Source organism: Myodes glareolus, chromosome 13, assembly GCF_982192425.1.
Source record: "Myodes glareolus chromosome 13, mMyoGla1.1, whole genome shotgun sequence".
In the NCBI taxonomy this organism is placed as follows: domain Eukaryota; kingdom Metazoa; phylum Chordata; class Mammalia; order Rodentia; family Cricetidae; genus Myodes; species Myodes glareolus.
In genome coordinates this window covers 27,257,684-27,284,309 of record NC_142038.1, presented here as the reverse complement: position 1 = coordinate 27,284,309, position 26,626 = coordinate 27,257,684, and the positions used below count along the sequence as shown (strand labels likewise).

Here is a 26,626-nt window from a genome sequence, read left to right as displayed (position 1 = left end):
CCCAGAGCTGCAACCGCCATTCCCACCAGGATTGACTCCAGGCCCTTTGGAGCCTGAATAACCTTCCTGGTCAGCCAGTCCCCACCCTTGCTCAGGGCACAGTGCTCTGAAAAGGTTCCCTACCTTTATCTTACTCTCTTAGGCCCTCCTTGAGGTCTTACCTGTGCTCCAGGTGAGTTCCCTCTATCTTGGTGACAACAATGTAGGCCCAGGAACAAGGTCTCAGATTGAGGGAAGGGGGGCTTTCCCCAAGGGTCTGTTCTCGTTATGGTAACAGACTATGCTGGGGAAGAGGAAGCCGGAGAGCTGAGAAGCGGCCCAGATTTAGGCCACTCCGGAATCACTAATTAGTGGTACATTCATCAAATCAGGGCAGAACACTACTGAGACACAGGACATGTTGGGAACACAGCCCCTGCGGACAAAGGAGGCCTCACCAAACCAGGTGGAAGGGTCTTATTTCTTTGTGCCATGCTAGCCCCTCCCCCATCAGGAAGTTTGAGCACCAGGGCCTGGCACGCTCAGCAAGCAGAACCCGAAGCACCGCTGTTTACACACCTAGACACCGCGCTACAAGGCAGGCATCTGTCCCTTTTCTCTGAAAGGAAGCCAACCATCAGAGCAGGGAAATCATTTGGCCGGGTTCCATCACAGCCCTGGCAGCGCTGTGAATTAGAAGCTGAGACAAAGTGTGGAACTCCATAGTCTCAGCTCCCCTTTGTCCAGAGTCTCAAGGTGGTAGCAAGACACAAGAAGTGGAAAAATTTGGGCACCTAGGTCAGAGGCAGCAGCCTTGATGCCCCAGAGGTCAGCTGTGGGCATCCCCCTTGTCAACCATGGTCCCACGTCCAAGCCCCGTTGTCTGTAAGATGGGGTCAGCCTTTGCCATGACACCCATCATTTGACAGCTATAACAAGTCACGTACTCCTTCAGGGCTGCACTGTCTCCATCTTATGGATGTGATACCATGCACGTAAGGAGCTAGCACGGACTAGAGAGAGCCCTTTGGAGGGCTGACAGGAGTCTGAGAACAGGACAGGTATTTGGGAGAAGAGCAAACCATGTAGGGAGCACAGGGAGCACAAAGGCCCTGAGCTGGGGACTAGGGGACTGTTTAGAGGGGTGGAAGCGGTCACCGTGGGAAGCAAGGACTAATACCTGTCCTGAGGTCCCTGGGGCCACTGGTGAGAGGTTCGTAGTGGACCACAGCACTGAGCTGGTACTAAAAGATGCAGTTGCTTTCTTCAGGAGGTTGGGCTGTGTCACCCTGGTCCATCTCAGCTCTCCCCAGCCCCAGCTCTCAACCCTGGGGAGGCTGTGGGAGAAAGAATCCTTGCTGAGGGTCTTGCCATAGTTCCATACTTGGGCACAGGAGCTCAGGATCCTGGATCTGGAGGTGCGGGCGGGGATGAGACCCTGAACCATTCGGCCACATTTCTGTGTGCCCAGGCTGTGGGTGAGGTTCTGAACCTACTGACTATCTCTTGGTCCCTCCTTCCCTCTCTCCCTTTCTGGTCCCGGGAAGCCTGAGAACCTGTTGCTGGCCTCGAAGCTCAAGGGTGCTGCCGTGAAGCTGGCAGACTTCGGCCTGGCCATAGAGGTTGAGGGGGAGCAGCAGGCATGGTTTGGTGAGTGGGGTGTGGAGTGGAGGGGAAGGGAGGGGCCTATTCTGGGCAACATGTGTGCTCCTGGGAACCCTCTGTTCAGGACGAGATGGCCTAGAGATGGCTATTTGGCTGTCTAGGGTTGCCCTTAGTCAGCCTCTGGGCTAGTGGGCAGTGCCTACTTCTTTCCCTCGGGATTAGGTTTAGGTAAAGAGCCATCACTAGCCAGTGGTACGTCTCGTTTGTGAGGGCATGCACTTCAAGATTGGCGGGAACTCTGTAGGGTTCCCCCGACCCTGGATGCTGGGTGTCACAGAGAATGGACAAGCTAAGCAGCTTGGGAAAGGTCAGAACTGGATAGACACAGAACCCTGGTACTTGAGTGCAGATAATCCAGCATGCCTCAGGACTGAAAATAATGGGGCACGTTTCCTCCTTCGGGGTACTTCTTAGCAATAGTGACCAGTGGTTAGGACCCAGAATGCTTAAACTGGGTGTGACGGCAATGGCCTCTAATCCCAGCCCCTGGAACTAGAAGCAGAACAACAGGAGTTCAAGGCTAGCCTGGGCTACATATGTGAGACCCTGCCTTAAAACAAAACAAAAACAAATAAGAGCCAGAGTTCTGGGTTCAAATCCTGACTCTGCTGCTTACAAGGGTGTGGTTTTAATCAAGTCTTGTTTTCTTCATCTCTTAGAAGAGGATAGTAGCATGTCCCTCAGGGATTCCAAGACGGTAACTAATAGCAGGCATGTGAAGTGACCAGCCCAATGCTTAGCACACATCTGCAGCAACTAGTAACTACTCCTGAGGTGACTAGTTAAGATATCTAGTTAAGATATCTCGGTGTTCATTATTCCAACAGTCTTCTCAATATTGAGAAGTATTAAAGGTAAGATCATCTAATCCTTTATCTGACAGACTAGGAAACTAAAGCCTAGAAAATAAATACACATGTATATACACATCACACACATACAACATACAAGCACATACAGCACACACACATGCACAACACACGTACTCAAACATACATGATCACATACACACAGCACACACACATGCACACACATACACACACCATACACTATACACACGCTTACACATATACGCAGCACACACATACACATATGCACATATACACAGCGCTTAGTCAGAGTTAGGACCAAATTTCCATCTCATGAGCAGCCCTTGAGCAGGGTGTGGGGTATGGGCAATGGATCAGCTCTTAAAGGTCATCAGCAAGTGGTAGGTAATGCTACAGGGAAGGTTGGGACCCATAGAAAACGGAGCTCTGTGATTGATTATTGTTGTCTACTGAGGCTCTGGATGGCAAGTAGAAGGCAGGTGTGGTATATACCTGCCTGGTCCAGACTGGAGTACAGGCCTCATCAGCTTACCAAGACCCCTGGGTTTGCACAGTACGACCCCAGCTTTGGGGCGGGGCTGTGTTCTCCAGCTCCAGGGCTATCCTCGTCCCTCTCCTGCAGGGTCTTGCTCCAGGCTACTCACGTGCCAACCTCTGTGTGTGTGTCTGCCTGTCTGTGTGTCTGGGGAGCAGGGTTCGCAGGGACACCTGGATACCTCTCCCCAGAAGTGCTGCGGAAGGACCCGTACGGGAAGCCCGTGGACCTGTGGGCCTGCGGTGAGTCCATCCAAAGGCCTGATTGTCACCGGACCCAGAGTTCCCTCTCCACTTCCCCTCACTCTCCTGTCTCACCCTCCTTTCCTGCTCCTCTCCCCAGGGGTCATCCTGTACATCTTGCTGGTTGGGTACCCCCCATTCTGGGATGAGGACCAGCACCGCCTGTACCAGCAGATCAAGGCTGGCGCCTATGATGTGAGTGTTGCCCCCGTCTCCCGCTGATGCTCCCCTTCTGGTGAGAACCAGTGGCCTAGGAGGCCAGAGACCTGGGGACACACCACTACTCTCACCACTGCAGGGTGGGTGGCCCCAAGACTGACCAGCAGAGCCAGACTATGACCACATGGTAACTAAAAGCACATGGGGTCTAAAAGTAATGGAATTTATTCTATGGAGCACTAGGCGGTAGAGGCAAGGAACAGGCCCCAAGCATATTTATTTATAATTAATTAATTTTAAAAAGATAATGTCTCATGAGACCAGGGTGGTCTGAGAGTCACTATGTAGCCAAGGCCTCCTGAGTCTCCTGTCCCCACTTCCCAAGTGCTGAGATAGACATGTGTCCCACCATACCTGACTCTGAGATATGCCTTTTTTTTCATATATTAAAATAACTGAGCACTTCTGTCTCATTCTTCTGAATATTTTACATGTATTATCACATGGAACCAATCCCCCAATCTATGACATAGTCATAATCTATTACCCTTCAGTATACACACAGAGAGAGGTTGAGGACGAAGAGGCTTAGTGACTGGGACCAGGGTGTAGCCGTCTGCGTCTGGCACCCGAGTTTCTAAGTACCTTGTGGATGCCTGAGAGGTTGGGCATGAGAACCCCTGCCTGTTCCCCTGCCAGTCAGGGGCTGGAGGATCGCAGGGGTGGCCTGGGGCAGGATAGGCAAACCTGGCCCCTCTGCCCCTTCCAGTTCCCATCGCCAGAATGGGACACCGTCACCCCTGAAGCCAAGGATCTCATCAATAAGATGCTGACCATCAACCCATCCAAACGCATCACAGCTGCTGAGGCTCTCAAGCACCCCTGGATCTCGGTGAGCCTTCTTCAGCCCAGCCCACTCAGGAGGCACGGTCCCTCAGGGTCTTCTCCTTCACCCCCACAGCTCCAGTGTGGGAAGGAGGGGGTCTTATCCAAGGATCTCTGGCTCACTGTGGGTCTCAGGGACAATATAGAAAGGAGAGATACTCTGGGTTGGTTGGCATCATTCTGGGGGCTGTCACTGGCATTGGCCGACTGGTACCAGGATCCTAACATCCCACACCATGTGGCAGAATGAAGGATGATCCTCCTTAAGACGTTGTCATTTCTGCTCAAATGCCGTCGGGCTGGTCTGCCCTCACACGATTCTTACCCTTTCTCCAGCACCGCTCCACTGTGGCCTCCTGCATGCACAGACAGGAGACCGTGGACTGCCTGAAGAAGTTCAATGCCCGAAGGAAACTGAAGGTAACCAGTCGGTCCCTATCTGTGGCATCCTGAACTCACTACTTCTTTCCTTCACCAGTTTCACGTGTGCTTGCTGGACACTCTTGCATGCTGGTCACCAGGGTTTGGGGGAGTGAGCAGCAAATCTGACCCCATCCCACCCTGTCTACACTCTGGTTGAGAGGACAGACAGGCAGGACACTGCTGGGGCATGGTGAGGGTGAGTACTGTGCCTGACGGGGTGGGAAACATAGCAGGGCAGCGGCATTCCCCGGTCTGAAGGATTCTGGGGAGGAGTTCAGGAGGCCTTCCTGGAGGCAGGGGCCTTTGAGTTGACTCTTGGGGACAAATAGGTGTAGAGTGGCTAGGGGAAGATATTCCAGTTGGAGCATCTGCAAGTGGTAGCACTACTCTCTAGGGGACAACAGATGGTTTAAGAGAGGTTGTTTTGTGGGGGGGGGCAACATGTGACCAGGCATGATACCACACTTGTGTGTGAGAGAGAGGGAAACCCCAGTATGGAGGAAGAATGGATGAGTCCATTAGAGATAGGTTGGGGGCCTGTGAAAGTCACTGTAGAATCAAAGTGGGTCCTGAGCTGAGCCTTCTCTCAGCTGAGCTCTTGTACTCAGTAGGCTAGGAAGGCTTCTCTGGGACAGCTAGCTGTCAGTGTGTCTGACGGGGACAGAGAGCGCGGATGTGCAGGCCTTGACTCACTGGCAACTCCCTTACCTACTGCTCCCAGTCCTGGAATGGAAGCCCATGGTGTGATGACCGGCACGATGTCGGGGAAACTGAGTCACTCCCGCCCCACTGGCAACCGTCCCCGGAGAAGGAAGCTTCCCAAGTGTGGGAATCAGGGATTCTTAACCTGAGGGGCTGTTGGATTCGGAGATGGTCTGTGTCAGGTCTTAATGAGACACCACGAGGACCAGTCGGGCCCTGGTTTCCAGCCCCTCACCAACAGAAAGGGCTTCTCCAAGTTGATATCCTCCTGGCTATGATCCAGGGGCTGTGAGGGGGATGAACTGATTCTAGAGCCAGATTCTCCAAGCCTAGCAGCACAAGCATTGTCTGCCTTTCTCAACCCAGACAAGAAACTTCTGGAGTCTTTAGGAGCCCCTGTTTGAGTGTTCTCGTGTCTGTTAGTTTTGTCTGGACCGTGGGACCTATTAATGTCTGCTCCTGTCTCAAGAACCGTGCCTGCCAAAGCTGCTCCTCCATGGAGAGCAGATGGGCCCTGGGCTGGAGGGTGGGGTGGGGTCACATGGAGGGGCAGGGGCTTTGGTTTGTCTCGGAAGGGCACACTGCCTGTTCTTCCCCCGTGTAACTTCTGTTCCTGCCCATGTTCCTCCCCTCACCTGTGCCTCTTCTCGGGCCCATCTTATCTGTTGCAGGGAGCCATCCTCACCACTATGCTGGCCACCAGGAACTTCTCCGGTAGGTGGTGGGGCTAGAGTCCCCGGTACATCCTGCACTGGCCTGCCGGATGCCATGACACTGTTGGGTAGCCGGGTGTCCCCAGAGACTGCAGAAGATACCACGGTCCAGGCTTTGTTAACCCATCACAATCGGCACAGAGAAAGGAAAGAAGAGGTTAAAAGTCAGCAAACGGAGGCCTGGTTAGAAGTTCAGTCTGGTTTTCCAGCCCACAGCAGCACTGGGGATCTCAGGCCGGGCCACTAGAGGAGCAGATAGTTATTGCGGTCTGGTCCAGCAGGAAGGAGTCAGACCTTAGGAGACGCTGATGTTAGAGCCATATGCCAACAGGCACTCAGCTTCAGCTCAAGTTGTTCACAACACGGCAGTGGGGTGACACTCATTCCCTTTTATTCCCAGATGGGGTGACAAAAATTTAAGTGTGCTCTGTCTCCTACCGGGTCTCAGAACTCAAGAGAGGCTGACCCTGTCTTCAGCATAGGTCTGACCAACTCAGGGCAGATGCTCTTATCCAAGCTGGATTACCAGCAACCCAGGGCAGGAGACTCCCAGGCAGGGAGTGGCTAAGTCCTGGGCATGTAGCTCCAAACAGGAGGAAAAGGGATTATTGTTAGAGCTTAACGACTCCTCTTGGCACACGGGTCAGGGGCGGGCCAGCACCACTCAGGCCTCTCCCTAGGGAGTCCTGGGTGCTGACTCAGACATAGACAGTGGAAGTGGCAGAGCTCACTGGAGGGGCCCTGGCACCGAGGCTGGGCCAGCACAGACAGCTGCACACACAGACAGGCCAACTGCAGCCAGGGGTCACTTCTGAGTAGGGTGCAGGCCTAGGTCCCCTAGGAGGGTTTGCCTATGTGATAACCTAAGAGAAGAAGACCCAGCTTTAGAAGTGAGCTTCGTTCATGCCAAACTTTCCTCACTCAGGGACCTGGCAGTTTCTCTCACTGAACACCGGAAGCTGAGCTGCACAGACAGGGGTTGTTTTATTTTGCTATTTTACAACGATAGCACCCTGAAGAATAGCAGTCTCAAGTTCAAGAACAGGGGCCCATGGCTTGGTAAGCCAGGGCTGTGTAAGAGAAGTGGGTTTTGTTTTATTTTGTTTTGTTTTGTTTGAGGGTGGCAGAGGAATGCTGGAGACATGGCTCAGCAGGTAGGAGCATTTACTGCTCTTGTACAGGACCCAGGCTTGGCTCCCAGAACCTACACAGAAGCCCACAACTGCCTGTAACTCCAGTTGTAGGGGACTCTAATGCTCTCTTCTGGCATTCATGGGGTCCTGTACACATGTGGTACATGTAAATTCACACAAACACACACACAAATAGTTAAATAAAATTTTGAAGAAGAAGAGGAAATCTTGGACCTGACTTTGGTTTCCAATACAAAAAGGAAGAGGAGAGAGAAAGAGGAAAGAAAAGAAAGAAGTTTGGGGAAATATATGACTAATCATTAAGAATCAAAGAATCAAAGGGCGCTGGGGAGGTGGCTCCATGGATGAAGCTTGCTGGAAAATCATGAGGAGCCGAGTTCAGATCCCCAGCGCCCATGGGAAAGCTAAATATGTCCGTACCTGCCTGAAATCCCAGCACTGGCAGAGACGAGGTTAGCTGGCCGACTGTCTCAAAACACAAGAGGAACTGGTGGTTAAAACAGGTTCCCCTTTTTAATCCTAGCACTCAGGAGGCAGAGAAGCAGGTGGATCTCGGTGAGTTTTAGGTCAGCCTGGTCTGGTCTACATAGCAAGTTCTAGCCAGAGCTATGATATGAGACTCGGTCAACAACAACAACAACAACAACAACAAAAGGAAGAACATGATCAAAGGAGGTATCCAACATTAGCGTCTAGCATCCTCATGTGCACACAGACAGATACACATCAACTTTTTCACACACACACACACACACACACACACACACACACACACACAAAATCAAGAGATGTGAGAGAGAGAGAGATTTCTGTGATCTTTCAAAAAAATTGAAACCTGGGGATATAGCTTAGACTGTAAAGTATTTACCTACCATGCCTGAAGCTTTGAGTTCTTGTTTGTTTGTTTGGTTGGTTGGTTAGTTTTGTTTTTCCAAAACATAGTTTCTCTGTGTAGACCAGGCTGGCCTTGAATGCATAGAGATCCACTGGTCTCTGTCTCCCGAGTGCTGGGATGAAAGGCATGTGCTACCACGGCCAGACTGAAGCCCTGAGTTCTTCTCCAGCACCAAATAATAATCAAGGGCAGCCTGGTCTACAGAACGAGTTCCAGAATAGCCAGGACCACACAGAGAACCCTTGTCTGGAAAAATAAAACAAAAAACAAACAAAAAATCAGCATCACATGTGTGTGGTGGCACACGGCTGTAATCCAAGGTTCAGGAGATGGAGGCATGAAGGTCACACAGTTAATAAAGGCCAGTCTGGGTCTATTCTGAAAAGAAAAGAAAATCAAGGTCTGGCTACATTGGACATAAACCTGTCCAACACTGGGCTGGAGTGCAGCGTCTCCATGATGAACACCGTTCTCTGCTGTGCATTCTGGTCCCACTTGCACAGCCTGGGGAGACAGACGCCAGTCCTTTCAGGGTTGCCACACAGAAACGACCTCTACCCCTTGGGAGTTTCGAGAGGTCACAGGGGGAGTTATGGAGGGACTGAGAGCTGGGGTATCTGTGAGTTCATCCCTCAGAGTCCCTGGGGCATCTGTCCTGTACCCTCAACGCCCTCACCCCCACTCCTAGATCACCCTCTTGGGGCTCCCTGGAGAAGGACTAGTCATAAATGTCATAGAGGGCCAACTATATATATCCTGCATGCTGTGCTAAGCACTTCACAAAAATGTGTGTCGTTTAAGGCATTTTTGAAAGGTCTGAAGTGACCGAATACCAGTCAGGGCAAGACTGGGCATTCATGTTACCTTCTGGCTCATACCCACTGCCAGGACTGCAGTCAGAAAATGGGGGGGGGGGGGAAGGGGAGAGAGCATGGCTGGACTTTTACCTACCACCAGGACTCAGCCAGCCCGAGAGTGGGATTCCAGAGGTTGAACTTAGGCCTCTGCTGCTGAGAAGAAAGGCAGAGAATGAACATTCTGACAGGGGTGGGCCCCAGCAGGGGACGTCTGCTTCTTGTCACCAGCAAAATGCAGTCTGCAGCTGTCCAGAGTGAGTAGGCAGGGCTGACACATGACCTCAGCAGCAGCATGGGACTAAAATTAGAGAGGGCCAGGGCAGGTGGGGGCCAAAGCAGGGAGCTTCCAGCCCTGAATCAGGCCGCAGGCCTCTCTGAGTTGGCCACCAACAGCCCTGGTGACAGGGATCCAGAGGGAATCCCCAGGCTCAAACAGCAGCCCGACAGTCCCGAGACGCACTGGACACCTCTCCAAGCCCCAAAGTCACAGGGCTATCCCCGAGATCGCTGAGAACTGGGGATCAGAGGCCCACTCTGTTGGCCCGTGGAAGAGAGAGTGGAAGGTGGAAGGAGGAGGAAGTCTCTCGTCGGTGTCTCTGCTCCCAGACAGCCGACCCTCCCTCGGCTACTCTACCCTCGGCTACTCTACTCTCGGCCGGCCGCTCTGCTGCACGCAAATGCTGCTCTTCCTCACCCTGTGGGCCCTGGTGCCGTGCTTGGTGTTACTAACGCTCTACTTTCTCTCCTCCACAGGAGGGAAGAGCGGAGGAAACAAGAAGAACGATGGTGTGAAGGTAAGTCCCCGGGAGCCTGCAGGCCTGTCTCTAGCAGAGACCTGCTGTCAGGCCTTGGGCAAGTTCTGGCTTCACTAATGGTGACATGTCAGATCCAGGGCCACGCTCTCCCCAGATCACCTAGTTTGTGCTCTGGTGCCTGCCTCTTATCGAGTTTGCTGGGAGCAGACTGGGGATGGCAGGTGGTCTGGGTTGTGTGGAGCTCAGTGAAGGGAGCAGATCTTGAGGAGGCTTCTGGGGCTCTACGGCACTGGGAAACTGTGACAAGAGGGTCCAAAAGGGACAGACATGGTCACTAAGGTGACCTCATCCTGCCCAAGTGTGAGGGACTGGTTGGGCTCTGAACTGCGTTCATTAGCGTAGCCTGTAACCCGTGGAGAATGGGCAGCTATTTCTTCACGCTTTGGGATCCAGAAAGACCCTCGTCTCCACCCATGCCTGTCCCCTGTGCCCACTCCTGGTGCCCAACCTACTCTCTCTGTACCTAGCTGGCCCCTCTTTCCTGTTTCTTCTCGTTTCTCGCTCTGCTATCGGGGGCCTAGCCCCTCTGCTCTCTGCAGCCCCCCACCTCTGCTATCTGATTGCCTCACGGGGTCTCATCTCTGGAGACTGCCTTATTCTGAACTCTGCACCCACTTACCCAGGACATTAGATGGTGTGAGGTCCTGAATGGCCACCCAGGCCATTCAGCGTGTGCTGGCGGCTGCACCGCTTCAATTAGAATGGCTATGGACTGCCTGGGTCTGCATGGGGGAGACTCGGCTGGGTGTCCTGCCAGAATTGGGCTTCCCCTTTGCCTGTCACCTTTTTCCACCCGAGGTTCTCTTAGGTGCCTCAGGTGGTACGCGGACTTGGTGATAATTTCTAAGATTTCAGCTCTGCAAATATACCAAAGAGCAACCTTTCTCCCAAATCTAACTATTCTCCCTTCTCATCTTGTGTGTTTGAGGGCTGTGGCCACATTCTGTGGAATGATGCTTGGTCAGTGACAGACTTTATATGCACTGGTGTTCCTCACAGACCACAGAGGAGCCATGAAGTTCCTATTGCCTATTTTACCTTACTCTTCCCCAACTCTTTCCTTCCCTTTCCTTTTTTTGAGGTAGGATCTCACCCATCCAGCCCGAGCCAGACTCAAGCACTCCATCTTTTTGGCCTAGCCTCCAGAGGGCTGGAATTACAGGTGTGCACTGCCATGCTAGGCCCTTGCCGTACTTAGACATGCCTAGATTGGCTTAGGTGCACGGTACTTGCCATGTATTACAGATGCGTACTGGATTTGGTACAGTAACGTGCTGTGTGGATTTGGAGCCTAGAGATACCATATGCCCTAAGGTCACTGTAGGCTGCCTGCATAGTGACATAATTTCTCATGGCACACTTCTCAGGATATACCCCTGTCATTAGGAAACACACGACTATATATAGTTACTTGGTTATTAGAAAAAAAAAAACAATGCTTTTCAAAATGAATTCTTTGGACCCGAATATTCTGGGGAGGTTCCTCTGGCAGCAGGTGGAGTTGAGGAGGACTAGAAACGGGGAGACCCAGTTTTTGAGGTCCTGGGATCCCTGCAGTCTCAACAACTTCATGCCAAAGTTATCACGGTGGGTCAAAGAATAGAGTGGGTTACTGACTGCTGGGGCTTGGCTGGTTCAAGTCCTGGGACTGTGCTTCCTTTCCTCCCTCCCCCTTGGCTGGCTGTGAGGACCAGCTGGGCTAACACACGTTCAGAGCGTGAGCAATGCTCATGTGCACAAGGAGCCATCGAAACAGGAATACCTTCCCTGTTTTGTGTGCCAGACTTCATTTTCTCTTGAAAACAAAGTATGCTCAAGAAAACACTTGGGAATCTCAGACGAAAAGTTAACACACGCTTGTCATAGAATTAGCACACATGTTGCGGTTGGCTCTGGCCTGCCGCCTGAGTGTTCTTGAGCCAACTTTTGCTCCCAACCTGGGGTGGGTACTAGAGGGATGTATTACATGGGGCTGCAGGCCTAAAGCGCCGGGGACCCTCTCCACCCACAATGTATAGATGCTGAGTTGAGGCGCCCTGGTCTGCCTGGGTCTTGGATTGGCCCTGGCAGATTACTGAAGAGCCACTGGGTTTGGGGTCAGGAGAGGCTCGTGTTGGGCCAGGGTCAGGACTGAATCTCCAGATCCAGCTGTTCTTGGACAGAGGCAGAGGGTAGGACTGGCCAAGGCTAAGAACTTACAGTGTAACATGAGGGGCCGGCTTGTTGGGGTTTCCATCCCGCCCAGTACCCCACAGCCGGCAACTCCCAAGAAAATTCACACACAGGACTCCATAAGATTATAAGCTGATTGGCCCATTAGGTCAGGCTACTTATTAGCTCTTATAACTTATGTTACCCCATTATCCTTATCTACGTTAGCCACACAGCTCAGTACCTTTCTCAGCTGGGCAGGTTACATCTTTCCTCTCCGGTGGTCTAGGCAGGAATGCAGAGGGAGCTTCCTGCTTGCCAGAATACTCCCAGTCTCTTTGCTCCACCTCTACTTCCTGTCTGGCTTTCCTGCCTATACTGCCTGCCTGGCCAATCAGCGTTTTATTAAAATATGATTGACAGAATACAGATAATTCTCCCACACCATTACAGCATGATGCTCTGCTTGCCACCAGGGTGCTTTCCAGCGAGCACAACTGGCCAAAAAGTCCCTGCTTCCTTCAGGGTAAGACACACCCTAAGTGACTTCTTAGGGTGGCCTGGATGTGGATAAAGAGAAACTCAAATGTCCCTGGCCCAATCACCTCTTTATAGCTCAACCTCCTTCCTTTCTCAGAAATGAAAGAGGGTGGAGTAATTTGGGTCTGGCTTGTAACTAGGGGAACGGCTGGGGGTGCCCTGCTCCTCCATGGAGAGCGGAGGGCAGCGGGGCTTGGGGAAGTGACAGTTACCTTCTCTCAAATCCTCAAGTCAAAAAGTCATGGAGCTGAATGCGTGCCTTGCTGCTCCCTCTTCTCAGGGTTTGGTCCTGGTTCTGCCATCTCTACCAGGAGAGTAGAGAGCTGTTGAGATGGCCAAAGGTTGGTGAGGCCAAAGCTTGGTGAGATGGCCTCACCAGAGAGACCCCTGGGATTTGCATCACATAGACACACACGCAGCTTGAGGGGGAGGGGAATCTGCGCTTTTTCTACCGTTGTGTGCTGAGAGACGAACGGTTCCACGTGGAACTTAATGGAGAGGCTATGTGGCCTGTTCTGTCACCGAGGGAAGGGCTGCTCGGCCCGAGTGACAGGAACTTCTTGAGCCTTTACAATCTCTTCAGGGCTGAGACTGACTAGATTGCTGTTCTGGAACCCTTGCTGACCTTGGAACCAGCTTCCATTTGTGGTTCCAAGAGAGGCAATTCTATCTTTGCCAACAGAGCCCCTTTTCCATGCAACTCGCAAGTGCTGGTCAAGCAGGATGACGGTCACCCTCATTTGTCATTCTAGGAGACAGAGTCTCTGTCCTCAAGGAGCAGTGTCCAGCCCTGGCCTCCTTTCGGCCTCGGTTTCCGTAGGAGGCGCCCACTGCTCCCACCCCTCACTGCACTCACTGCCCTGTTGGTGTCCCATCCGTGCTGTTGTTGACCTCTTCCCCATGTCCCATCCTGTCACTGTACGTCCGAATCTGATGCAGTCTCTGCTCTGTGTTTCTTCTTCATGTTCCACCTGGAACCTTCTGGCCCATGTGGGTCTCCTCGGGTTTCTGCTGACAACTGAGCTGTATGGGCCTGTCCCCCTTCCCCACACAGTTTGACCAAGCTGCAGCCATGGAGGGAGGCCAGCATAGAGGAGAGGAGAGGAGAGGGGAGCAGAGGAGAGGGGAGCAGAGGAGAGGAGAGGAGAGCAGAGGAGAGGAGAGCAGAGCAGAGCAGAGGAGAGGAGAGCAGAGCAGAGGAGAGGAGAGCAGAGGAGAGGAAAGGAGAGCAGTAGAGAGGAGAGCAGAGCAGAGGAGAGGAGAGCAGAGCAGAGGAGAGGAGAGCAGAGAAGAGAAGAGGAGAGCAGAGGAGAGCATAGGAGAGGAGAGCAGAGGAGAGGAGAGCAGAGCAGAGGAGAGGAGAGCAGAGCAGAGGAGAGGAGAGCAGAGCAGAGGAGAGGAGAGGAGAGCAGAGCAGAGGAGAGGAGAGCAGAGCAGAGGAGAGGAGAGCAGAGAAGAAGAGAGGGGAGCAAAGGAGAGGAGAGCAGAGGAGAGGAGAGCGGAGGAGAGGGGAGCAGAGGAGAAGAGAGCAGAGGAGAGCAGAGAAGAGTAGAGGAGAGCAGAGGAGAGGAAAGGAGAGCAGTAGAGAGGAGAGCAGAGCAGAGAAGAGGAGAGCAGAGCAGAAGAGAGGAGAGCAGAGGAGAGGAGAGCAGAGGAGAGGAGAGGAGAGCAGAGGAGAGGAGAGCAGAGGAGAGAAGAGGAGAGCAGAGGAGAGGAGAGCAGAGGAGAGGAGAGGAGAGCAGAGCAGAGGAGAAGAGAGCAGAGCAGAGGAGAGGAGAAGAGAGCAGAGCAGAGGAGAGGAGAGGAGAGGAGAGAAGAGGAGAGCAGAGCAGAGGAGAACAGAGCAGAGGAGAGCAGAGCAGAGGAGCAGCAGCTGCAGTGTTTTATGATGAAGCCACACTCCCCAGCCACCTAGGAAGGTAGGCATTCATGCCTTGTGAATACATGAGATAGAAATGTCCAGCAAGGAGGCTCTGGTTAAAAGGCACACATTTAGGCCCTAGCATACAGATGCCTACTGGACTATAAAGGCAGGAAGCCCCAAATCTAGCCTGAGTCTCTCAAGGCATATCTAATGCTTATTGTAGATCAGGATGACCCTAGAAATGTCTTAAATCTCTCCTTTACTTTCTTCTTGGGGGTCTCAAGCAACGGGCTCCTAACTCTCAGAAGGGAGGTATCTAAGGTAGCATGAGCCTTTAAAAGGAGTCTGTTTGGGGTCCTGGACAGAAGCAGCCTTGCCCCCGCCCAGCACCTGTGTTTCCCCTAGCATAGCCTTTGACTTCTGAGAGAGCCCTCTCAGGGTCCCCATCCTTCTCCTCTGGATGTAAGTGTCACTCAGGACCTGTATGACTCTATGAGCAAGTCTTCAGAGGCCTGGCTATGAGAACTGGGTGAAGGAGAAGCAGCCCACATTGTCCCCACCCCCTTCCTGGACCCCAGAGCTAACACATGGATGGTACAGTCCACAAAGGTTAGATCAGGCCAACCGGCAGAGCCACTAGACTCAGGATCCAGACTTCCGGTCATGCCTCAGTTTCTCTATCAGCATAAAAGAGCCAAATAACACAATTGCGAGAAGTTGTGAACAGAAAGGTGCCCCCAGGGTCACCTGAGAATATTCTTGAAAGTGGACATGACCAGTCCCACAAAGACTTAATCAAAGTCCTTAGAGGGGACCTGCTTCTGTATAGGGCTCAATAACAGAGAACTTGCTGGTATGCTTAAGGCCTTGGGTTTCAGAAGGGACAGAAATAACAAGGCACATTTCCCCAGTAGCAGGTTGCCTGGAGTAGGGTCTACTTAAATAGAAATAGATGGAGAGTCTGGGGCTCATGTCCGGTTCTGAGCACCCTACTGTCCCCTAAAATAAACAGACAGTCAGCATCTAAGAGCCAAGACTAACTTCCCTGTCAGAGCAAGGCATGGTAGACAGCCCTAGTTGAAGGCAGACTTGGCCTTGAACTTGAATGTTAGGTTGGTAGAGACAGATACAGATGTTTGAGGACCCAGAATTCGCCAGGCCACATGTTGCTGATCAGAAAGGACCACAGAAGTCGGCCCTGAGGCCATCCTCCTTCCTAACCTCCCTGCTGTTTTCATGCGGTGTCTTTTCCTGTCCCATCTCTTCTCCTTGTTTTTCCAGAAAAGAAAGTCCAGTTCCAGCGTTCAGTTAATGGTGAGTGTCCGCCGTCTCCCAAACACCGGTAAATGCTGGGCCTCAGACCCTCGCTCCCTCGCTCCTGCCTCCCTCCTGCAGGCTGCACAGGAACCCGGGGCGGGGAGAGAGTGCTCAGGGCATGCGTGGTATGTGTGCATTGTGTGACAATATGTGTGTGTTGTGTGTGTGTGTTGTTTGCGTGTTTCTGTTGACACCTCCAATTCCATGGCCCAGACCAGCAGGCCAACAGCAGATCCAAGGCCTTTCTCCAGTCCAAAGGTGGATTTGAACCAAGTCCAGCCCTTGGCTTCTTGCTTCCCCCACCCCTCTGCTCAAGGGCTCTTCTCAGGGCTTGGTGTGTGCAGTTTGCTGCTAGGGCGGGGCTTGGTTTGGCCAAAGCAGCAGGCGTCATGGAGGCTCCTTGAGCTTGTGCAGGCCACTCCAGCAGAAGAACCACAGCCCTGCCTCTGTCAAGAGCGCCAGGGGTGACACGGTGGCCCACGCCCCTCTTCTTCTGGTTCCATGGCTGTCTCAGTTGCGCGGTTTTTCTCCCCTCTGAAAAGCCCACCCTCTCTCCCACTGGGCCTGCCTCTCTCTTTCTTCTTTTTCCTGCCAGTGTGTGTATTCCTCCCCCATTCTGTGGCTCCCATGGTGTCTCTCTGCTCTTCCGTACCCCGTCTTTGCCCCCTGAGCAGAAAGGACCCAGGAAGCCCCTCTCAGCCCTCCTGAGAGGCCAGGGATCTCCTTGCAGGTTACCGCTTCATACGGGCCCTGCCTCAGCCACCTGCTTAGCTGGGTCCCCTCACACTGAAGGGTCTGGCAGGGTTTGTATTAAGTATCTGGACCTCATAGCCTGGGAAGCCACAGAGCCCAGCGAGTCACCAGGCATCCAGGCAGCCAGGTCGCCAACCCCAGCCCCTCCTGCCGCCAGGCCCTCCTCACCGCTTCCCTCTTCTTCTCTTTGACAGGAATCTTCCGAGAGCACCAATACCACCATCGAGGATGAAGACACCAAAGGTAGGGAGGCCTGGCCTGCTGAGCAGACCCTCACCGTTGTTCCACTGCCACAGCCTGGATTTGACTTCCGATAACCAGGATACATAGTGGGCGTGGCTTCCCCAGACAGTGCCCAGCACTGGGGGTATTTAGCTTATGGATTTATCTCACCACCTGTCAGAGAAAAAAAAAAAATAACATTTAAGCCATAGATACACAGGGGTGGCATAAATTTTCCTTTAGAAATACATCATTTTAGTTTTTTTTTTTTTTAAAAAAACTGACTTCATTTTAAAAACACAGAGCAATAAGAATAAGGGACAGAGAACAAAAATCCAGAAAGTTTAGTCAGCTGGAGCACGTGAAGTGAAAACCAAAGACCAGCAAAACTAAAGAGGCAGGGGTTTTGCAGCTCCGGGCCTGTTGTTTTCAGAAGCACCCAGATTGACCCAGATCGCCCCAGATCAGCAGGCAGCTGGGGTGGCGCATCCGTAGTCTCAGTGCGTGAGCAGCCAACAGAAAAAGCTCGAGCTGGGACCAGCACGCTGAAACCTGGGCTCATAGCAAAACTTACCAGATGAAAGAGGGAGCAAAGAGCTCCATGTGAGCGGGAGTCTTGAGAAAAGAAATAACAAGAGCTGTCTTTGGCTCACTGACACTTGCTAAACCTATGCGTGAACCAGTGCGTAGATGTGTCCAACCTGCAGCCTGCAGGGCACAAGGCCAAGGATGACCTTGAACACAGCCCAGCATAAAGTCACAAACTTACTTAAAACCTGACATCCTTTAAAAGGTCCATGTGTTTTATTTTATTTTTTTAAATAATTTATTTAACTTTATTTTATGTGCATTGATGTGAAGGTGTCAGATCTCCTGGAATTGGAATTACAGACAGTTGTGAGCTGCCATGTGGGTGCTGGGATTTGAACCTGGGTCTTCTGGAAGAATAGCCAGTGCTCTTAACTGCTGAGCCATCTCTTCAACCCTCAGATCCATGTATTTTAATCTTATGTGTATGAACATTTTGCTCACATGGATCAGTGCACTAAGTGCATGTCTGGTGCCCTCGGAGGCCAGGAGAGGTCACTGCACCCTCGGAAAATGGAGCTATGGACAGTTGTAAGCCACTGTGTGGGTCCTGGGAACTGGACCTGGGTCTTCAGTCACTTTCTCTTAACTGCTCAGCCATCACTCCAGCCCCAAAACGTGACGGGCTTTTTTTTTTTTTTTTTTTGGTATTGTGTTTAAACTTTTGTGACTGTGCTGCATAGCTCTTGTTCAGAACACTGCAGAGAACAACATTATTTCACAGTGGGGAAAAGAGGGGACCTAGAGCGGCGGTTCTCACCCTTCCTAGCGCTGTGACCCTTTAATATAGTTCCTCATGCTGTGGTGATCCCCCAACCATAAAATTATTTCATCGTTACTTCATAACTGTAGTTTTGCTGCTGTTATGAATCATGAGGTAAATATCCGATATGCAAGATATCTAATATGTGACCCGTACGGGAGTCAAGGCCCACAGGTTGAGAACCACTGACCTGAGGTTTTCCGCAGCCACACACTTACCCTTCCATGAGCCCTCTTCTCCAGGCAAGAATACAGGATGGAGAATTTGGGGAAACTGGCTCAAGGTGGGGTCAGGATTAGAACCCAGGCAGTCTGCCCCTGGACCCTGGTGAGCAGACAGTGTACTGGAGGCTTCGGGAAGGTGTTCTGGGAAGGGAATGTGTACCAATTCTGCCCAGGAAACACAGATCCTTGACGGTTAGCAAAGCCCCATGGTTCCACCTGCACCGGCACCCTTATATTTCCCAGGCCAGGGAAATGAGAGCCCTCAGCAGTCTACATGCTGGGGAAGGGGCCAGAGATGCCCTTCTGGGAAGGGGTTGCTGAACTATAAAAAAACGTTGCTGGTCTGGAGGAATCTCAGCTGTACTAGTTGAGACAATTTTTGGGGGGGAGGGGTTAGATATTTTGCTGTGAAAAAAATATACAGTAGGGAAGAATTATGGCTTGGTGACAGCATTTGCCTAACACGTAGGAGTCCTGGGTTTGATCCCTAACACTGGGAAAAAAGAGATTGTGTTTATATGACAAGCATTTTATAATGTCATAATGGGATGCGGGGTGCAATGAAGGCTTGCAGACAGTTTCCACACAGGGTGACCGCCTTCTGATCCTGCAGGCACCTGGGAGAAAGTCTGTCTGTTGATGTCCTTTCTGGCCATTCCCAAATTGATGGGGGATGCAGCCTGGTGCTGGTAAATTGGTGCTCCGTCCTGTCTCCATGGACTACCTCACCAATGCATTCTCTTAGAGAACTGCAGGCTAGCATCCTCCTAGTTGGCCGCATGAGTCTGTCCTTAGCACACGCCCAGCCCTACCTCAGGTCACAGGTCTCTGGTGGACCGAGTTGCTTCTTAGATCGTCACCATGCGGGAGACTTTTGGCCCCAGTGTGAAGAGATGGATTCTGGGATTCTGAGGTGACTTAGGGAAGATAGAAAGCATGGAGGTGATTTCCTTCCATACTCTATTGGCTGAGTGACCTTGGACAACTTACTCAACCTCTCTGAGTCTCAGTTTCCTTTAGTACCAACTTCTGGTATTTCCGTACAAGTGAAATGGCAGCTGTATGTACAATCCCCGTGCAGCATTTGGCATGTGGTGATTATTGGAAGACATCTTCATTTCTTTTTTTTTTTCCCAAACTGGAGTTTGTGGTTGAGTGACAGTAAGCCCCATGACATTTTCTTGGAGTGTCAATTTGATTCAAAGACTATTTTAAGACAAATATTTATATGTTAAACAGACAGACTATTTGGAATAGAATACAAAATGTGTATGCACTGGTAATGAAAAATAGGGGCTGTCAATGATATATTCCACCTGGATGGTGGCTTTGGGCTGTGCCGCGAGGCCTCGCATTTGCCAACAACCTCCTCCGCTTTAAGGGATCCGGGGAACAATTTGTCTCGGATTTTAATTTACTTCTTTCCCTTTATATAGAGGGAGGAAAGGCCCACGTGGGTTATGGTGTTAGCAATTCTTCCTGTTGCTGTGGCAAGTAGTCTGTCAAAAGCAATTTAAGGAAGGGTTTATATTGGCTCGTAGTTTGAGGGCACCAGCCATTGTGGTCGGCAGCCATGGCTGTGGGAGTATAAAGCAGCTGGAGATGCTGAATTTGCAGCCGGGAAACAGAGGTAGATACCCATGCTTGGCTCACCTTTTCCTTTTGGTCATCCAGTCATGGAAAGATGCCGCCCACATTCAGGGTGAACCTTCCCCCTTCAGGTGACCCTTTCTGGAAATGTCCTCAGGGACGCACTCAAGGGTGCGCTTCTGTGGTAATTCTAAATCCTGTCCACTCATTTGACGATCAAGATTAGCCGTCATGATTACTAGCTGACGATTTGGGGACCTTGTTCTCTGCCCCAGCTTTCCCTCCTCATGCGCAAAAGGCCCAGTGACCCGGTGTTCCGAAAAACGTGCCCCGGTAAGAGCAGAGCAAAGCCCTTAAACCCAGCCTCCAGCTGCCAGCCCCGCCAGCACAGAGGGAGTTCCCAGAGTCTGACGCTGGCATTAGCCTGTTAAGTCTTCTTACCAAGTGAGAATCAGTCTGGTGAACTCTGACCCAGTGTTACAGTTAATTGGAAATGTTTGTCAGAACGACATCCCTGGAGGGAAGTAGGGACAGGAGTTGTTCAGAGCTTTAGCAGGGCCCCTGATCTATGAGCCATACCAGGCTCTGCTAGGCTTCACCCCATGCCCTTGCCTCTGCATGCAACCCATCCTCTCTCCAGGATTAAAGAGTATCTGCCAGAAGCTGGGTAGACATTAGGAAGCACTAGTCAGGAATGCAGGCCCCAGCTGGGCCTCAGTGTGTTGCATGAGCTTAAGAGAGTTTCTTTGTTTTTGTTTCATTTTGTTTTTTGAGATAGGGTTTCTCTCTGTAGCCTTGACTGTCCTGGAACTTGCTCTGTAGACCAGGCTGGCCTCGAACTCACAGAGATTCACTTGCCTCTGCCTCCCGAGTGCTGGGATTAAAGGTGTGTGCCACCACCACCTGGGCAAGAGATTTTCTTAATCTCTCTGGGGCCTCAGTTTTCTTGTCTGTAGAGGAATATTCCAGAACATCTGGGTGAGAAGACTAGCCAGCAGTGTGCAGTAAACCTCTGGAAAGCGGCTTGCAAAGCAGTTGGGGCTGCTGGAGTCCCAGGAAGGGCCCCTATCAGAGTGGCCTTCAGGTCCACAGCACCTGCCCCAGAGAACAAAGCTAGAGATTCTTGCTCTGGTAGCTTTGACTTTTAGAAAGCTTGGTTTCCTGGTGTCTGAAGGCATAGCCAAGCCAGGCCCACCTAGCACTGAATTCACAGAGGTGCAATGTTCAGTGAGTCTCCAGACCCGATACTGTACCATCTGAGAGTGCGTGTCACACCAAGACGTGTTCAGACAGTTTTGGGAGCTTGGAGGACAGATGCAATCTTGCGGTGGATCTGGAAACCACATTTCTGAGAAGAGAAACCTGGTCAGGGAAGGACAGAGACTAGGGAACGGGTGTTCATTTGGAGGCACTGGGCAGCAGAAAGAAGAGTTCCTACATGTAGGGAGTTTTCAGAGGCTGACTTCAGCCCGGAAGGTCCCATGAGGTACACATAGACAATAGACTGGTGGCTGCTGCAGCCTCTAACTCCAGCAGGACTGTGTCCCATGACTCAGACTTCCAGGAAGCACACAGCCAGTTGGGAGCCTCGAGGCAGGGCTTGGCTAAGCTTCTGCTCCCTAGTGTGCAGATGAAGGTTGGCAGCCGTCTCTCAGCGAGTGCCAGACCTTGCTCTCTGAATGCTTGTGTGTAGACACTCTCACTCAAATGATGCCTTGATATTGGGTGCTCGGAACACAGGTGCTCCCCTGTAGAGTTGCATGTGATGGCTCTTTCTCCCGAATCTCAGAATAACCCTAAAATGTAGGTACTACGATATCTCCATTATTCTGATGGGGAAAATGAGATCCAAGGTAGTCCCTTGCAGCTATGAGGCAACAGAATCACAATGCAAGCCTAGAGAGTTTGACTCCAAAGCCCAGGGTCTGGACCACTTTGGCACATTCTTTGTGAAGGTGGCAAGAAGCAGCCAGCAGGAGACACTCATGGAAAGACATGCTGGAGGGTCCAAGGGCTCAGCTTTCGCAGCCTGCCAGGAGCACGTGGGTTTGTTCTGCACCATTCCCTCTGATCCCATAGTGGTGGTGGTGGTGGGTGGGTAGTCTGCAGTCCCTGCTGGCAAAGCTCACTTGTCCCATGACCCGTCTCTGCTTTTACGAAGGATGGCGTGGCTGTCCAGGAGCCCAGGTTCTGAAATCCCTATAAACAGGTGTACAGGTAACCTGGGCAATTCCGGAGACAGGGCAGAGATGACAGCTCAGATTCTGGTTTGGAGCCATCTGCTCATTTATTCATTCATTCACTCTACATATGTGTGTTGGGTATACCTTCTGCCCTGGTGGCTCCCTGAAAAGAGAACAACCCTCATGACAGCTGACACTCAGGATCTGATAGACATTCCCAGCCTGGGAGATCCTAACCAGAGTCAGGACAAGCTGGATGAGAGCATCATGGAGACTATATTGCTGGAACACTGTTTCCTCTGCCAAGCACACACTGCATGCCAAGGGCTACGCCGGGTGTAGATGTGGGGAGAGTTCAGTTGTGGCGTGGGTATGAAGCTCTGAAACTCCACAGACTAAGTCCCTGGTGACGGCAGTATCCACTCACCCACATACTTAGTCTGTATGGTAGCCTGTAGGGTCATGCTAGCTCCAGATTCCAAGGAAGCCCGAGCCCCACCTCCAAGTGTAGAGTGCCAAGCAGCCATGTGGGGTTAGTGTTATGAGAACGTGGGGTACGAACATGTAGGCTGAAGTCCTAGGGTCCTGTAGAAAAGGTTCTGGGCTGTCAGCCAGACTACACAGTATGTTCCACATCATTGGACAAGTTGTGACCCTCACTGGGCCTCGGTTTCCTCAGTAGCCCAGAAAGGAGTTTGGATTTCTGGCTTGCAGTAGTTCCCCAAGCCTGGATGCCCTCAGAATCTGTCTCCCCTGGGTCTGAGATGAGTTCCCAAGGCTACATAGGCAGCTGGCAAGAAAAAGGGCGAGTCAGGGATTCGCCCAGACTTGGTTCCAAGGTGGGAGGGCCCACTTTTTGGACAATGTGACTTCTGCCCCACTCTGGAGTGGCCAAGTTTGGGGGAGAACCGTATCTGAAGGGAGGAGGGAAAGAGGGCCTGCCCTAGACTAAGGCAGTGTCTGTTCAGCTCCTCTGGGAACCAGGACACTGCCGATTCCTTCATTATTGAGGGTCATTCATCTCCTGTGTGGCCTACCTGCCGGAGCAGGGAAGGCAAGCTGAAGTGTGGGCTGCAGGCGATGGCTGTGCTATGGGAAGGGCTTGGGGACACTGCCTCATGGTCACCTCATCATCCCATCCTCAGACCAGCTCTGGGAGGAGGACTCTTTTGTCTCCATCTGACAAGCCAGTCAGTCTTGTGGTCCTCAGCCGCCACAGACCATAAAAACCCGAGGTGGTTTTAGGATGAAGATCTGTCTGGAATTGAAACCCGAGTTCTTGGCGCTGCCATCTAGCTCTGAGTGAATCTTGTTCCATGGGTGGGAATGCTGAGGGCCAGGCCACTGCCCGTCTAACAAGGGGACTGGCGTTTAACACTCCACCAGAAAAGCAGCTTCTTGGTTTTCTGAGGCAGATAAGGGAAAGCAGTTGATTCTAGAAGCTTCTAGACAACTCTGCCTGAATCCTATAGTCACTCAAATTGAACAAAAACTACCCCAACAGTACCCCGATGTGTTACCTCCAAGACTTTCCTTTGTGTCCCCATGTTTGCCTGTGGGGAGCCCTGGTTTGTAACAATAAGCAACATGTAACACTGTTTGGATTCACACAGTAAATCAAGATGGCTATTTTGTAGTCACAACCTGGCTTCAAATAAGACCTAGAGTCTGAACTTTCCCCTTGGTGTTTGGAGGTCAAGGCTGCCAGCTGAAGCAATGCCTCTGCCTTTTGTAGCTCAGGGAACTACGTTTTCTCTGCTTTGAGCCTCAGTCTCTAGTGGGAAATGGGGCTAACGACCGACCTCTCCTTCCCAGGGACAGCAAAAGGCTGGGTGAGCTCATCTGTGCACAGTGTCAGGTCGCCTGTGCACAGTGTCAGGTCCCCGCAGAGCCCGCCTGGCACGTGCTGGGAACTCAGAAGCTGGTGCTCGGTCCTTCATGACTATCACTGTTGTTATTGTTTGTGTGCCCCCTCTACCTTACAGTGCGCAAGCAGGAAATTATAAAAGTGACAGAACAGCTGATCGAAGCCATAAGCAATGGAGATTTTGAGTCCTACACGTGAGTCAGCCAGGCTCTTTCTGCATGCTCTGCCTGGATCGGGTTCAGGGGTGCTAACCGTGGGGAACAGAGTCTACTCACTCTCTGCATGTGCTGTGAATGAGGATGGAGCCCCCACTTGACCTGGTGCTCATGATACTACACGTTCCTCTTCCTGCCAGCTTGATTCGGGGAGGCGCTCCAGTAAATCTACTTTGTTCTCCCGCACCCCAAAAAAGAAGGGTGGTCTGTGCCCTAGCATGGGGAGGAGGGAATGGAGGCAGTCCCTGCTCCAGCTTGCCCAGTGGGTCGAGTCCTTTTCCTGGATCTCCAGAGGTCTTTGACTTCAGCTGAGCTGGAGCAAGCAGGGACCCAGAGGGTGTGCACCATTAGTGAGCAAGAGCAAGCAAAGTGAACCTTAAACCCTCTGGGGAGTAAGGCACAGTCTTAAACTGAACATTCTCTGTTCACACACCCGCTCCAGCCCTTAGCAGGGTGACTGTGTGCATAAACTGGGATTCAGCGCCCCCTCGTGGTCACTGCACATTTGTTGGTCTCTCTGTCTGACCAGGAGAAACTGGATGTTCTGGGTTTGTAGGCCTTGGCATTTTGACCACGGCTGATGGGGTCTGGATCTGGCAATCCAATACCTGCTTTTTGGTGGGCGAAAACTTCCAACCAAGACAGAGTGACCCTTGCCTGTGGGGTTAATGTGAGGTGGTGTTAATGTGAGCATGGCGGGTGTGATCTCAGGCCACCTGAAGCTTCAATGTACATTCTAACCGTGGGAACTGAATTCAGTCATTGGAAAGTCACTGGCAAGTCTGGAGGGGCAAGGTACTCAAGAGGCATCTGTGAAAGCCCAGGGGCCTCACATACTATACATAGACTTGCACATGGACTTGTATGTGCACAAGCTATAAGTATATGCTCAAGGAAGGTGCACAGGGGAGTCTGCCAGAGTGTAGCAGCAAGGCATGGAAGCAGACTCTGTCACCAGTATTTCTGGGTAGCCCTAAAGAAGTTAAGTCAGGACTCACCAGGTTGGTGACTCTGAAAAACCACAGCCAGGGAATAAAGATCTAGTGAGGTGACCTTTCTGGGGGTCCTTCTATAATGTTACAGACAATGATGGTGTTTTCATCCTGTTCAAGACTCTGAAACTTACCATGGCCTTGGAGCCTGTGGTGCCCTGGCATGCTCCTGAACTAGCCCCTTCATCTCCCTGAGCCTCAGTTTCTGCATATGTATGATGCACTTGGAGCAGAGGAGCCTTCAAGTCCTTGACAGATGCTGAGAGCCCAGATGACCAAGTTCTGCAGTGGGGGTAGACTTGAGGGAACCTCAAAGGCTTTGTTCATCTCAGGCAAGGCCAGACCTGATGTCCTCTTCTGAGATTTCCAGTTCTCCTGTGGACCGGAAGCTTAGCTTGAGTGGGGGCATTTCCTGCACCTGGTTTCTTTGCTATGGTCATAGGGGTTTATGTTGTCCTTGAAAAGACCCTCCAGGTATGTAAATAACTCCCTTGCCTAGCAGTCACTCAGGAAGACTGACACCTGGATGGGCCAATCATCTGAAAACACAGCTTCCTTTTGCTGAGGGCCACCCCTGCCACATCCTCTGCTTCCTCTTTGACATCACTTTCTTAAAAATGTATTATTTTATGAATATGGGCGTTTTGCCTGCATGTATGTTTATATACCTGGTACCTATAGAGGCCAGAAGACGGCCTGGAGTTTCAGATGGTTGTGAGCCACCATCGAACCCAGGCCCTCTGGAAGAACAAGCAATGCTCTTAACTGCTGAGCCACCTCTCCAGCCTCATAGGCATCTCCTTCATTAAGACTCTTTCCCCCCATTTACAGCAGAGGAAACAGTCAGGGTGTTCCAGACATAGGGTGTTTTTGTCCAAATTGTTAAAATGCATGTCCTCAATATACACACCTGTCTTGGGGAGCTGAGGTCACTTTATGCAAAGGGAAAGGCACCTCATTTCTACAACCCAAGAGACAAGTTTGGAAAAGCCCCTTTGGGTCACTGCCAGGACTGGGGAACAGCATGGAGAATGAGGAGTAGGCTATACAGCACGGCTACCTCACCCCCTGGTACTCTTGCTCCCACATGCTGGGGAATCAGAACCTGAACTTGGGCTCCCTGGATGTAGCGGGCATCCTCCAGTTCTGCTCCACACTCCACAGTCGTGCGAACTCCTCCTTTGTTGAGCCCTCAAAGGAAAGCATGGCCATTCCCATTCAGCTGCTGCCCTCTAGGGGGACGACGGGAAGTGGTCTTCTCAGGCCCCTCTTTCCTCTGGTTTCCTTCCCCCAGGAAAATGTGTGATCCTGGAATGACAGCCTTCGAACCTGAGGCCCTGGGGAACCTGGTCGAGGGCCTGGACTTTCATCGATTCTATTTTGAAAACCGTGAGCAATCCCTTCTCTCTGGGGTGCCTGTTGTCTGCTCTCCTTCCATGTCCTGCTGATGGCACAGCAGGGTGACGGGCAGGGCCTCAGGGGCGGCTCAGGAGCCAGTGAAGA

At 51.8% G+C, this 26,626-nt stretch overlaps 1 protein-coding gene across 4 annotated transcripts in view; it reads left to right on the top strand.

Moving 5' to 3' along the window:
• Nucleotides 1-26,626, top strand: part of Camk2a (calcium/calmodulin dependent protein kinase II alpha) — a 62,652-nt gene that overhangs the window by 28,883 nt on the left and 7,143 nt on the right. For 2 of the 4 annotated variants that reach the window (XM_087896030.1, XM_087896031.1), the window contains exons 7-17: nt 1,527-1,629; nt 3,168-3,251; nt 3,352-3,446; nt 4,180-4,302; nt 4,632-4,715; nt 6,092-6,134; nt 9,793-9,833; nt 15,691-15,723; nt 16,674-16,722; nt 24,035-24,110; nt 26,418-26,512. In XM_087896030.1, the coding sequence (XP_087752156.1) occupies nt 1,527-1,629; nt 3,168-3,251; nt 3,352-3,446; nt 4,180-4,302; nt 4,632-4,715; nt 6,092-6,134; nt 9,793-9,833; nt 15,691-15,723; nt 16,674-16,722; nt 24,035-24,110; nt 26,418-26,512 (826 nt within the window). The remainder of the gene's footprint in view (nt 1-1,526; nt 1,630-3,167; nt 3,252-3,351; nt 3,447-4,179; nt 4,303-4,631; nt 4,716-6,091; nt 6,135-9,792; nt 9,834-15,690; nt 15,724-16,673; nt 16,723-24,034; nt 24,111-26,417; nt 26,513-26,626) is intronic. The other 2 variants (XM_087896032.1, XM_087896033.1) reach the window with 1 other exon arrangement.